General features: G+C 35.6%; 1 protein-coding gene across 2 annotated transcripts in view; it reads left to right on the forward strand.

Annotated features, from left to right (window-relative positions):
* LOC149808155 (codanin-1-like) overlaps positions 1–12746 on the forward strand; it is a 107338-nt gene that overhangs the window by 84663 nt on the left and 9929 nt on the right. For both annotated transcript variants that reach the window (XM_089973947.1, XM_089973955.1), the window contains exons 20-24: positions 2329–2474; positions 4570–4754; positions 5859–5957; positions 8238–8301; positions 11945–12075. In XM_089973947.1, coding sequence (XP_089830073.1) covers positions 2329–2474; positions 4570–4754; positions 5859–5957; positions 8238–8301; positions 11945–12075 — 625 coding nt within the window. The remainder of the gene's footprint in view (positions 1–2328; positions 2475–4569; positions 4755–5858; positions 5958–8237; positions 8302–11944; positions 12076–12746) is intronic.

The raw sequence follows: 12746 nt of genomic DNA on the forward strand, positions 1-12746 counted from the left end.
TGAATCAGTGTTTTGCTGCCTCTTATGCCAGATTTTTCTCTTCCATAATGCTGTATTAGGGTTTTAAGTCCAACATTCCCATAGTCTGCTTGTTTAGACATGGGTATATTTAAAAAATATAACCGGCATATTGTCCATCCAACACGTACATCGCACTCAACATTGATTTTGGGCTCAAAATCACACACTGGTATTTCTAGTGACATTTTTCCAATGTCCAACAGACCGATATACATGAAATTCATTGTCATCATAGCTATCATCAGCCAGTATATGCCGACTGAAAAACGTCGTCTGAAGACAAACCGTGTTGTGATTCAACCATTTTGGTTTCCTGTGTGGCCCTTATTGGAAACACGCATTTGTAAAACTTCCACAATGAAAGTAAGGCTAAAACTCCATAAAATGCCTGTTCCAGGGCCAATGAACGAATCAAATTTCGTTTAACAGTCATTCATGTCGAACTGAAGTATCCAGATATCTGGATGTCGCATCAAGCGGTGTGAGACAGCTGCGGCAGTGCGAATTACGTCGCGAAATGCATTTTTTAAGTTAAAGTTAAAAGTTTAATAAAAATTGCATACTGTGCAAAGAACATTTTTGATATCCGCGGCGTTTACGTAATTTGCCGAACACGTATCACTACTTTAAAAGTACGCGAATTCGTACAAAGTACGTGTACTGGCATCATTTTCCGACTCAATGTTTTATTCACGTTAGACCGCTAGGAGGGGGGTAGCTGCGATTTTAAATATATATTCGGTTTTTTTTTTTTTTCTTCTTTCTGACAAACCCACCAGCGATTTCTCATTTTGTTAGCACAACCCACAACAGAAGTGATTTTCCTAACCAACCTTCCACTGTCAGAATTAAAATAGTTCGAAACACAACCTCCTACAGAAGTTTTTTGAAGTGCCGTCCCCGGGGTGGGGGGATATATGTTTTACTGGAACAGCCCTTAATAAAATAACCGATTTCCCATTAAGTACTAGTTGTGATATTCACGATTGCCAAAACGGTCCGGTACTGCTGGTCGCGATATTAGTAGATCTACAGCCAATTAGTACAGTTGGCCTGGTAGCAAGCATTGTAGCCTATTTTAATCTATATGTATAAGAGTAGTTTTACAAATGCTTTTGAGAGAAACTGGAGCCTAACCGAAATTTTGCTCAGCACATGCATCACCAACACTGATTTGAGTTACCATTAGTATCGCAATTAACATCTTGAAAATGTCTTCACCACCAAGGAAAAAGAAATGTATTGCTCAAAAAGTGAAGTTTAATTTGGAATATATCAAAAATTGGCCGTGCATTCTGCCATTAAACATTGATATTCATCATGCTTTTTGCACTCAGTGTGCCATGACAGAGACGATGTGAGAAAGCACATCGGTTGCAAAAACAACACGTAGAAATTGGGAAAATTAAGAATTCGCAGATTTCAGCTCTGGAATATTTTAAGCCATCGGCGGAAGACCTGCATGCTACCAATGCTGAAGCATTATTTGTGAGTTTTCTTGTCGAACCTTTATCAGCTGGAGACCATGCTAAACATTTGTTCCGACAAATGTTCCCGGACTCGAAAATCGCTTCCAAATTTTCCTGTGGAAGAACCAAGTGCTGCAGCTCCTGTGCATTCCTCACAGCAACAGTGACAGCGAACGAGTATTTTCTCTAGTGAGGAAAAATAAGACAGACTTTAGGGCCTCCTTAGCTGCAGAAAATTTGTCAGCAATTTTAGTCACCAAGATCAACCAGCAGGCAAGAAGTCTGAACTGGTTTAGAAAACAAATTTACATTCAAGCAGTTGAGGAAGTTCAGGTCTGCCACAGTATCATGTCTTGATAAATAAACATTTCTGCATATATGTAGTGTTTTAGTTTTATATTGCGATCTTGATATAATGTAGTATTGACAGTCAGAGTGGATGGAGTTATTATCATGGTATTTTTCACTAATTCATGTCCAGATTCACAACTTTTTATCCCTATTTTCACTAATTGTGAGCCTGGAAGGTTGGCAGCTATGCTGCAGTTAGTTACATCCATTGAAAAGCATGCATTTCTGCGCAGGTAGTAACTGAAAAATGTCAGGATTTGGTGCCAGTCTAAGTGAAGACTATTTTAATCTGATTTAAGCAGTGTTTTAACATTATTATTGCTGAAAAAGCCAAATATGTTAATGTATTTTTTCACTTTTGATGGCTGGGCCTGTTTGATAATATATAATGATGGTTAAAAATTATCACAGAAACGTATTTTACTAAAAGAGAAATTGGTTTTCATGTTGCAGAAGTAGAATAAAATTTTGAGGCACTTTATTTCAGCTACTGTCAGTCCAGAATACCTAACTTGATGAAATTACTACTACCAGATGATCAGTTGGATGTTGTAATTGATACTGCTGTCAAAATATCTGCTTGCATGGCAGAGGAAAAAATTGTTTCATGGATGAACAAGCACATCAATCCAGGTAAGTCACTCCTGTGTTCCCCATTATTCCACAGGAAGCCCTATATTAAATTTTCAAATCTTTGAATTATTGTTTAAAATGTTATGTTTTTTTCTTATTCTTTTTTATTCGATTTTGAAACAGATAATGCACTAATTTTGAATTAGAATAGAGCAATATTATATTTGATGCAGATATCTAACCATTCCAGAAGTTGATTTTAACATGGACTAATTCAATATCATGGTATATTCATTTGCAATTAAAAGTGGTGTCTATTACATTGGGTTTGACAGAAAGAAATGTGTACATCACAGTGGTACTGCATGGGCTTAATGCTGAAAGTTTATAGGTTCTAGTCAAAGCTTAGGAATGAGAGGTAGACTGAGTAAATGGAAGACAAGTGGAATTTTCTTTTAACAATTTGTGACTGAGACACTGTCTTTGCACTACTAGTTTGATATGGTATTTGTACAGAGTTGTTATTTCCTTTAATTAGCGAAAATTTTCATTATCTGAAACAGACTCAAATTAGTTTATGATGAATATTGAAACACCTTTCATCTGTTACCACATCTCCTAAACGGCTAAGTGGAAATTCATAAAAATTTATAATTATTGAAGCCCTCAGGGTAACCATCAACAGGATCTTGTCATCCTTGGGTTTCACTTCTGTGGTTCATGTGAAGGAATCAAAGTTCATATGTAAATTTCAGTGGCATTTTCAAGTCATTTTTTAAAACCGAAATTTATGTATGCAGTTATAGGAGAAACACTCATATGAGTGATTGATTTGCCTTTTAAGCCTTGGGTCACTGCTGGCAGTGCGGTTTGCGGTTGATTATGATTTTCCTGCTGTTTTGATGATCTAAATTATTTTCTTGTCCGATACATTAATGTAATCAAGGTTGAACTTTATATTGAATAAGAAAATTTCATCTGAGTTTGAAACATATTTAAACGTCGTTCTTAAGTTATGCATATTTGGTTGTGGCATTGTTCATTAGCATTGACTTGCCGGGCTCATTCATAACATTATAATAGAGAGATTTTCATTCAACTTTGCCTAAATACATGCACACATTCCGGAAAAATGGGATTTTGTGACCGGTAGACTTGTCTGCAATATAGCTTTATAACCACTGAATATATTTTAATGAGACATCATCCAAATATGTAACATATATAGATGGTGTGACACATTCCATGGCCATAACCAAGATCTCTGCCTCAAGGTATGCATAACAGTTACGAACAGTTTAACTCTTCCTGGAATTTAAATATTTAACCAGATTTGATATTATAATGAAGGTTTGACCAGTTGCATATCTTGATACTGTTTGAATATTTAATGCCATGCCCACCAACCCTCATGGTCAAGATTATGACCAGGCATCATCTTAAGTCTGTGACTTGTTTCCTTATTCATACTGTCACTTTTAAACCACTACAGATATGTTGAATTTATTTCCTGCATCAGTACCTTACCAACAGCCAAGACAGGTTCAAAGGTCACAGTCATTGATATGGAAAAGGTCGCAACATGTCTATATCATATGCCATATGTGGTACTTACATTTGTACTTCAGATAAGCCAGTTATGCATGTTTCACTTTCTGAAGGGATTGTTTCTCAACAAGTCTATATCCCTGATACTGTGCATCACAGTTCTTGAATACTGTATATTACAAAAATTGTCACAGGCATCAAACATTTTCAAATTTAATGACAGAGTTGATTTTGCGTTTATTTTGCAGTTGAGCAAGATATGACATTTATATGTAATGAATATCTCAAATGTACAATAATCACCAAATGTTAATATTAAATTTTGTAATGAAAGCATAATGACATTCTCTTTAAAAAAACAGAGGCTTCTTGTGAGGATGGAAATACATGTAAAAGGCATCATTGTACAATCTAGTCATGTTGTTTTGAAACAGATTATTAGGAATTTCTATTCTTTTTAAAAACCCACCCAAAACTGTCATATAAACTGAATTTCAGATTACCAATCCAAGCTTTTTATTGACTTTTCTAAAATAATTTTTGCTGTTTGATTGATCGTTTGCAAAAGAGGATAGATTATTGAGTTTTTTTTACTTTGTATTGATAGGCATGTTCCAGAATGAGTTTCAGCCTGAGCTGGATAAATTGAACAAAACTATGCTGCTACAACAGAAAACTGATCAGAGAGACCTTGTACTGACCTCTGCTGACCCTCCACTTCTAGATGTCAGATGTGCAACAGAGCACTGTGAGGATATACGTCATCCTTCTGATGTTCTCATTGATTTGAAGGTGCGTTATATAGATTAGTAGAATCTTTCCCATGTGACAGGTATGAAATGAAGAATTTGTCCCAAAAGGATAGGTTTAATTAGGAACCTTTTAATTTTAGGGTCTAAAGATCAAAGGGTGTGGTCACTGTGTCTGAAAGAATAAACATGGTTTCTGCACAATAAATAGTTAGTTTTAAAAAACAGACCTAGACCAAACTTTGTGGCTGGCTTGCACTTAGAAAAAGAAAGAAGCCTGTGATTTTGGGGTCAAAGAGTCAATAGTCAAGATTGCTGTGACTAAAAGAAGAAAAAGCTTTTGTCACAATAAATTTTGTTCAGCATCAAGGACCCGTAAGACTTGCACTTAGAGTAAGGCAGAAGCCTACTGATTTGGGATAGTCAGGGGTCAAGGTCATCAGCTAAAAAATAAAAAAATTGTTTCTGCACAAAATGTACTATTGTGAATAAAGTCCAGTTTCTTCCTCCTGTCTGTGTTTCTTCATTTGATGTACATTCTACAGCAGTTTGATTAATTTCTGACACAAGTTTTGCGTTCATTACTGGTTGCCATGAAAATGATATGGTAAGAAAATGTGAAAGAAGATGTGCAAAGTTTTCATCTTTTCCATGTATTTCTCATTGATGCTGCCTGTCCTTAAACTGTCAACTAAATTTAAAATTGAAGTTTGTATTTTTATAATTTTTAAGGTATAAAGCTGAATAAAATAAGTCTTTTAAAATAGCTGGTGGCAGGCTGCAGTTGTGAATATTGTAAAGGATGTCCAACCACCCTATTCATTAGAAGAATACTTCAAAATATTTATGACCTGCCTTCTGTGAAAATGCCCTTTGCAAACCAATTTAAAATTTATAGTTAAATGAATTCACATTATGGCAGGTGATTCTGTACATTTTATTTCTTTTTCCAAATATTTCATGGGATTGAATATGTTTGAAAATTCAAGAATTTTAGTTTCTAATCTGCAACTTGATAATGATGGAGGTATTTATTGCATTAAAGGAAGTCTGGAAGATTATCTAAGATATTTTAATTGGGTCTGCAGTTGGGATATGCATACTTTACAAACACAATCTTGCTTGTAAATTTTTTTTTGCTTTTCAGGACACAGTTAAAGATGCAATTTTAAATGGTAAAAGGATCCCAAAGGAGAAGCTACTAAGTCTGATGAAGGAGATAGAGGATACTCTTTGCAAGAGACAGGTGAGCATGACTTGTGATAATTTAAGCATAAACTGTTTTCTCAAGTTTGCAAAGAAAATGGATTCAGTTCTCATTTTCAAGCAGTCTTCCCTGCATTTTTGATTAATTACTATTAATTTATTACTTATTCAAAACATTACCACAGTTATGTTGATGTTGATCTAGGGTTTAACGCCATTTTTCAGCACAAGATAGGCTATACATGGCGGCCAGTATAACTGGTGGAGGAAGAACCCTGGAAAACCCAGGGAAGAACCACCGACCCACGAGAAGCTACTGGCAGGCTTTCCCACGTACCCACGCTAGCCGAGCCTTGGACTCGAACCCACGCAGACAGAGGTGAGATGGCAGTGATCCGGAACGGTGAGCGCTTTAGACCACTCGGCCACTCGGGGCCCCACCACAGTTATGAATATTGATAATAAATTCATCTAAATTACTGCAGTAATTTAAATGTTTCTCATTTTTACTGTTTTTTTAACTAAGACATGTTAAATGTTTTCTGTAAAATATAATAATTTCTATAGATAAGACTTGAAATAACTGTGCCTGTACAGGTTTCCATCATGGGTGTAGTTTTTTCAATCGCTGCATGGTTTTAGCAAAGCATGACAGCTTTAATTTCACTTTTGTCACTTTGAAGTCAGCCTTTCTTTTTAAAATTATTATTACTTTTATGTATTTATTGTGTTTAATTAGCCAAACAACTCAGGAGGTACCCATTGTCATTAATTTCAGTTGAATCATTTATCACAGCCTCTAAATACATTTGTATCAATACAAGTCAGAAATATTTGTATTATGCCCTCAATGCAGTGCACACACCGTCTGATACCGTCTCCAGCCCTACTGAACAGTCTCCATCTTAACAACAAATGTTACATGCATGTTAAATCATTGCACTGTATTTAAACCTGTACAAAATCTCATTTCATTGTCATTGCAGATTCACTTTCCACTCTGAAAACCTTAAAGAATCTTAAATTTAACAATCTGTGGATATTACACGTCTTATACGACATAAATAAAATACAATGTACTGTAGACTGCCAAAAGCATCATGATTGAAGTTAAGGAGAGTGCAGAGGATAAAGCAGCTAAAACTGTCATGTAATCATCATTTTTTGAATGGAAAATCCTCTATACAGAATTGAAGTATTAAATCAAATGATGTAGTCTGTATACGTGACAGAAAATGTGGAATGAAAATTTCACAGATAAGCTTCAGAACATCAGCCCGCCACTAAATAATGTCCTGATTCATGTGGAGCCAATTGTAAAGGTGAGGTACAGTTGTGTTGTTTACATATAGGGCATGCATGACTGACCCATGCATGCCTTCTGAAGGGTAAACCTTAATGTTTACATATAGGACATGCGTGACTGACCCATGCATGCCTTCTGAAGGGTAAACCTCGATGTTTACATATAGGGCATGCGTGACTGAGCCATGCATGCCTTCTGAAGGGTAAACCTCGATGTTTACTTATAGGGCATGCATGACTGACCCATGTATGCCTTCCGAAGGGTAAACCTCAATGTTTACATATAGGGCATGCATGACTAACCCATGCATGCCTTCTGAAGGGTAAACCATGATGTTTACATATAGAGCATGCATGACTGACCCATGCATGCCTTCCGAAGGGTGAACCATGATGTTTACATATAGAGCATGCATGACTGACCCATGCATGCCTTCTGAAGGGTAAACCTCGATGTTTACATATAGGGCATGCATGACTGACCCATGCATGCCTTTCGAAGGGTAAACCTCGATGTTTACATATAGGGCATGCATGACTGACCCATGCATGCCTTCTGAAGGGTAAACCTTGATCAGATTGTGTATCATAGCAGTGTCCTTTGACAAGGGAGCATATTCTTGTTGAGGGTACTACTTCTAAACAGGAAGAACAAAATTTTATGATGCCAACTCAAATAGCTTTTTGATGATTCCCAGCTAGAAAAATATTTGGCTTTCTAAAAGAATGTGCTTTTTATAAGAAAATGTGGTCCTATATAACAAGGTCCTTTCTCTATTAACCTATGTATTTTATTTCATACGCTTATCAGAGAATGTACATTTCCTTAGCAGTTAAGTAGTTTCTTTTGCTGGAGTGAAAACGTGGTTGATAATTCACTGCAATGGCGGAACATCAGATAAATACGAGTAATCAAAACATGCAGTTTAAAATTATCACCAACAATTTTGAAACTTTGGAAATTGGAGATGTAGTTTAAAATCATTATAAATCTTTGCTGTTTTTTTTTTCTCAGGACATTTTACCTGGAGTATTCAAGGCTTTCACACAATTGACAGTAGATCTTCTTTTGTATTTGAGTGAGTATTTGCACATTAACCTTTTAATTTATATCCTTTAATCCACCTAAGGCACATGATTTGCTGTCACTCAGTGTATTATGTATACATGTTTATAAGTAAAGTCCAAGTACAAACAACATACAGTATATACTCGCGTATAAGCCTGTTCGTGTATAAGCCGACCCCCCCAGCTGAATTGGTAAAACTGTTATAAAGTGTGTGACCCGCGTATAAGCCGACCCATAATTTATAGACTACCGGTACATCACAAGATGCACAAAGTGAGTTCTGAATACATTTATTTAGGCAAATCACATTATTAAATAAAATGAAAGTAAGAAAGCTAATTTATATGTTGAAATAAAAATAATTCTAAAGTGTTGAGTCTTAATGGAAATTTAATTAATTATAAAAGTTCTATCACTTTTAGAATCCTTCAAAATCTGGCTCTGTATCAGACTCGCCAAACAGTTCATGAAACTCGGCTTCTGTTACAGGCGTGCTTTCATCATATGCATCGTCATTGTCATCATGGTCATCCGATAGTGTGTCGTTCTCCTTCTCGTTCTCCTCTTCATTGTCTGATTGAAATATAGTATCATCCTCTGTTCCATCCATGGCATTGCTGATACAGCACTTCCTGAATGATTTTGCAATCATTTCCGATGGAACTGAGTCCCACGCTTCTTTTACCGACTTGGCGACCAAATCGTTGTCTGGCCTCATTAAATTCTCGCCTTTTGTCATTTTCACAGCCCTTGAACAAACCCATTCTGCCCACATCTTTCGTAACTTGTCCTTAAAAGGTTTGTTAAGGCAGACATCAGGAGGTTGTAACACTGACGTTAAACCTCCTGGTATCACAGCCAGTGTTGTTTTCATTTTCTTTGCGGCCTTTTTTACTTCATTGGTCTTGTGTGCACAAGCATTGAATTGCACCTGGTCTCTTGTATATAGTGGTAGTAGTATACTATTTATATACCTTATCCTGTAATTATTTCCATGTGTGGTTGGTTATCAAATTGTATTTGATAATTTATTTATCATTGTTGTTTATTTGTGTGATTGGTTTCAGCGTGGACATTATTCAAGTATTGTGACAGTTTATAACTTTGAGCAGAAACCATGTCCACTACCATATCTCATTAAACAATGCATCTGAGAGTTGGCATGTATTAGTAAAGTCATTGGCATTGTGAAACAAAACAAACCTATTATCCCCGACGCATTTACCACAGATTAAGTATATGGTAGCTATTGTACAACATTCTACCGCTAACACACCACTTTGCTTTACAAACAACTAGACAACAGTAGTATATAAACTGTGGCTGCCGATTACTTCTAAAACCCCTGTCAGAGAAATCCCAAAAATTATATTGTTTTACAATTATTCACGCTGACTCGTATATTGCCCTGTTATTTACCCTTCCTAAGCGTGCGCGCAACAAACCCCTATGGAGCCTCTCGCTATTGTTCCTTTAAGACTATCATACATGTATTTCTACTCTCGATCAAAATGTTTGTCGTATATACCTTCAGTATTGTAATTCTTTTTTTTCTTACATAGATTCTTTTCATATTTACACTGAAATAAGCTAGCGTGCATTTGTATGATACCATAGAGTTTAATGATTACTGATTAGCTGAGGGTTAAATACTTGACTGGAGATTACTAATATGGCGGTTCTTTTGGAAAATACATGTACCACCATAGCTCAAATAACACGTATGGCTGCATTTTCTGGTGGATGGACATCTGTCAAATAGATGTGAAGTACGTTAAAACATGTTTTTCATTCATTATCCTACCACTTAAGTTAGAAAAAAAATATTTGTTTCACTTCACGACAGCACAAATCTTATGAGCCATGTGGCATCATTAGGCATGTGATCTCATCTTCGGTGATCGACAGAAACAATAAATACTGGAAATCGAGGAAAAAATGCGTTAAAAATTTCAGACTTGGACCTTGACCCGCAGATAAGCTGACCCCCCCTTCTTCCAAGCCTTATTTTTTTCCTAAATTTTTCGGCTTATATGCGAGTATATACGGTAGATCCTGATCTGCCATTGCATAATGCACTGCCAGGTCAAGATTATTTTTTGTTTAAATCTGCCAGCCCATTATGGAATGGCAGATCTGAGTCTGTGGTGTTTGCAGTTGGACTAAACTTACAAGCAAGTATATACTGTAAACATAAATCAAGTTTCATTATTATTGGACTACATCATCTGACTGTTACATCATAAAATTTCACTGAGGGTTTGAATTTCATTGGAATTTAAACATTCTCAAATTTAAAACCTCAGTGTGTGTGTGTGTATGTATATATATATATATATATATATATATATATATATATATATATATATATATATATATGTAAACTTTTTATTTTTTCTCATTACATACTGTGGATAATTGTATTCATTATATACTATGGATAATTGTATTTTGCAATTTACCTTGTCAGAAATCAAGTTCATTTTCTTCCTGACCTGAATCATTCATTTTGCTTTGTAAGCAACATGTTTATCTCAGTCTGGTCCAGGACATTAGAAATTCCCCATGAAATGCCTGCCTGTTGTTTACCACATTTTTTAATAGAAACTTCCATGTCACATACCTTGACCAGACTTATTGGATGGTTTACACTTTAGATAAGAACAAAGTACATTGATATTGGGGTAAAAAGGTCATAGGTCAAAGACCATCACGCAGAGGAAGATGATTTCTGCACAATAACTAATTTTAAACCACCTACCTTGACCATACTTTGTGGATTATTTGCACTTAGGTTAAAGAAGAAATTTATTGCTTTGTATGGGGTCGAAAAGTCAAGGTCACCATCACACAGAGAAGGAAAATAGTTTCTGCACAATATCCTTTGTTCTTGATTTAGTTACTGGACCAAACTTGGTGGAATGCTGTGTTTAGAGCAAGAAAGATTTTAGATTTTGAGGTTGAAAGGTCATATGTTGCAGTCATGGTAAATTGGATACAAATACAGTGTTTTTTTGCACATTACGTTTAGTTCTTAATCACCTACCTTGACCAAAATTTGTGCATGGCTAGGACATGGAGCAAGAAGGAAATCTGGAATTTGATATCAAAAGCTCCAAGGTTAAGGTTACTGACACACAAATAGGGGAAAAGGATTCTATGCAGCAACTTGAAGTATACACCACATAATGGAACGACATTTTAAAGAGGGGCTGCTGAGATGGAAAGGTAATACACTTCATATGTTGTGTTAGAGAGCTGAAAGGTCAAGGTCATACTGACCAAAATATGTGCAATAACAATATATATATATATATATATATATATATATATGAGATACATTCAAAGTCATTTCACTGTATTATTCTGTGAAAGAAAAGTCCTTTTAGTCATGTTGTTTAATAGATACTTAAATCATTAAAATTAGCACTTATGTAATACTCCATGCAGTTGAGTCAGATTACTGATGCCAACTGTTCCTATTAAATGAGTTGGATTTACTAGACTGTTGGATAAATCAATATGAATTTAAATTACCAACAATAAATGTCTGTCTTTCCTTGCATCATACAAAGAAGGATTGTAAGATAAAGGAAGTCAGGTTAGAATGGTTAGCCTGTGAGTCAGCAATGTTTATTGGAACTGTTTTTCAGCCTGTTTTCAACCTGAGTTTTACTCTGATGAGATGATATCCATCAATATGTCATTATGGAGAGACCCGACTTTGGCCCTGTTTTTCTCGGGGAGAGTGGTCCACATGCTTGAATCATCTCCTGATCCACAGGTACTGCATATAATATTGATTACATGACATCATCAAAGCAATACTTCTTAAATCTGTTTGATTCTTCTAGCTCCACTGGTCATTGACAAGATGGTTTATTATTTGTTGTCCATCATCTGTCCACTGTCCATCAGTCTCCAAAATTCACCAGTACAATTTTGTTATTGTTACTCCTCCTAAACTACGCCTTGAAACTTTATGCATACATTAATTCGAAGGTCTAGTTGGTTCTAAATGAAAATGTATTTGATTGGACATCCAACAACGCTGCAGTGGTGGATCTCTTAAAAATGTTATTGCTACTTCTTTTGAATGGTTGGTGATATTGACATGGGTTTTTTACCTAAGAACTTCTTATGACGTCTGTTTAGTCCTAAAGGAAAATGGTGCTGATCAAACATCCAATATGGTAACCACAGCAGCCATCCAGAAAATTTTGATAGGCAACTTCTCCTGAATGGATGACTGTATCAAGTTTTTTTACTTAAAGATTTCTTATGATGTTGTAATAGAAGGTATTGACACTCATTTATCCAGTAAGACTTTCTATAATGTCTAGTTGATCCTAAATCAAAATGGTGCAAATCAGATGTCCAGTTTCATAACCATGGATGCCATCTTCTTATTGTTATTTCTCCATTTAGATAGTCATAGAGACCTAGAGTTTAACT

Source organism: Sinohyriopsis cumingii, chromosome 1, assembly GCF_028554795.1.
Source record: "Sinohyriopsis cumingii isolate HCF-2022 chromosome 1, ASM2855479v2, whole genome shotgun sequence".
Taxonomy (NCBI): Eukaryota; Metazoa; Mollusca; class Bivalvia; order Unionida; family Unionidae; genus Sinohyriopsis; species Sinohyriopsis cumingii.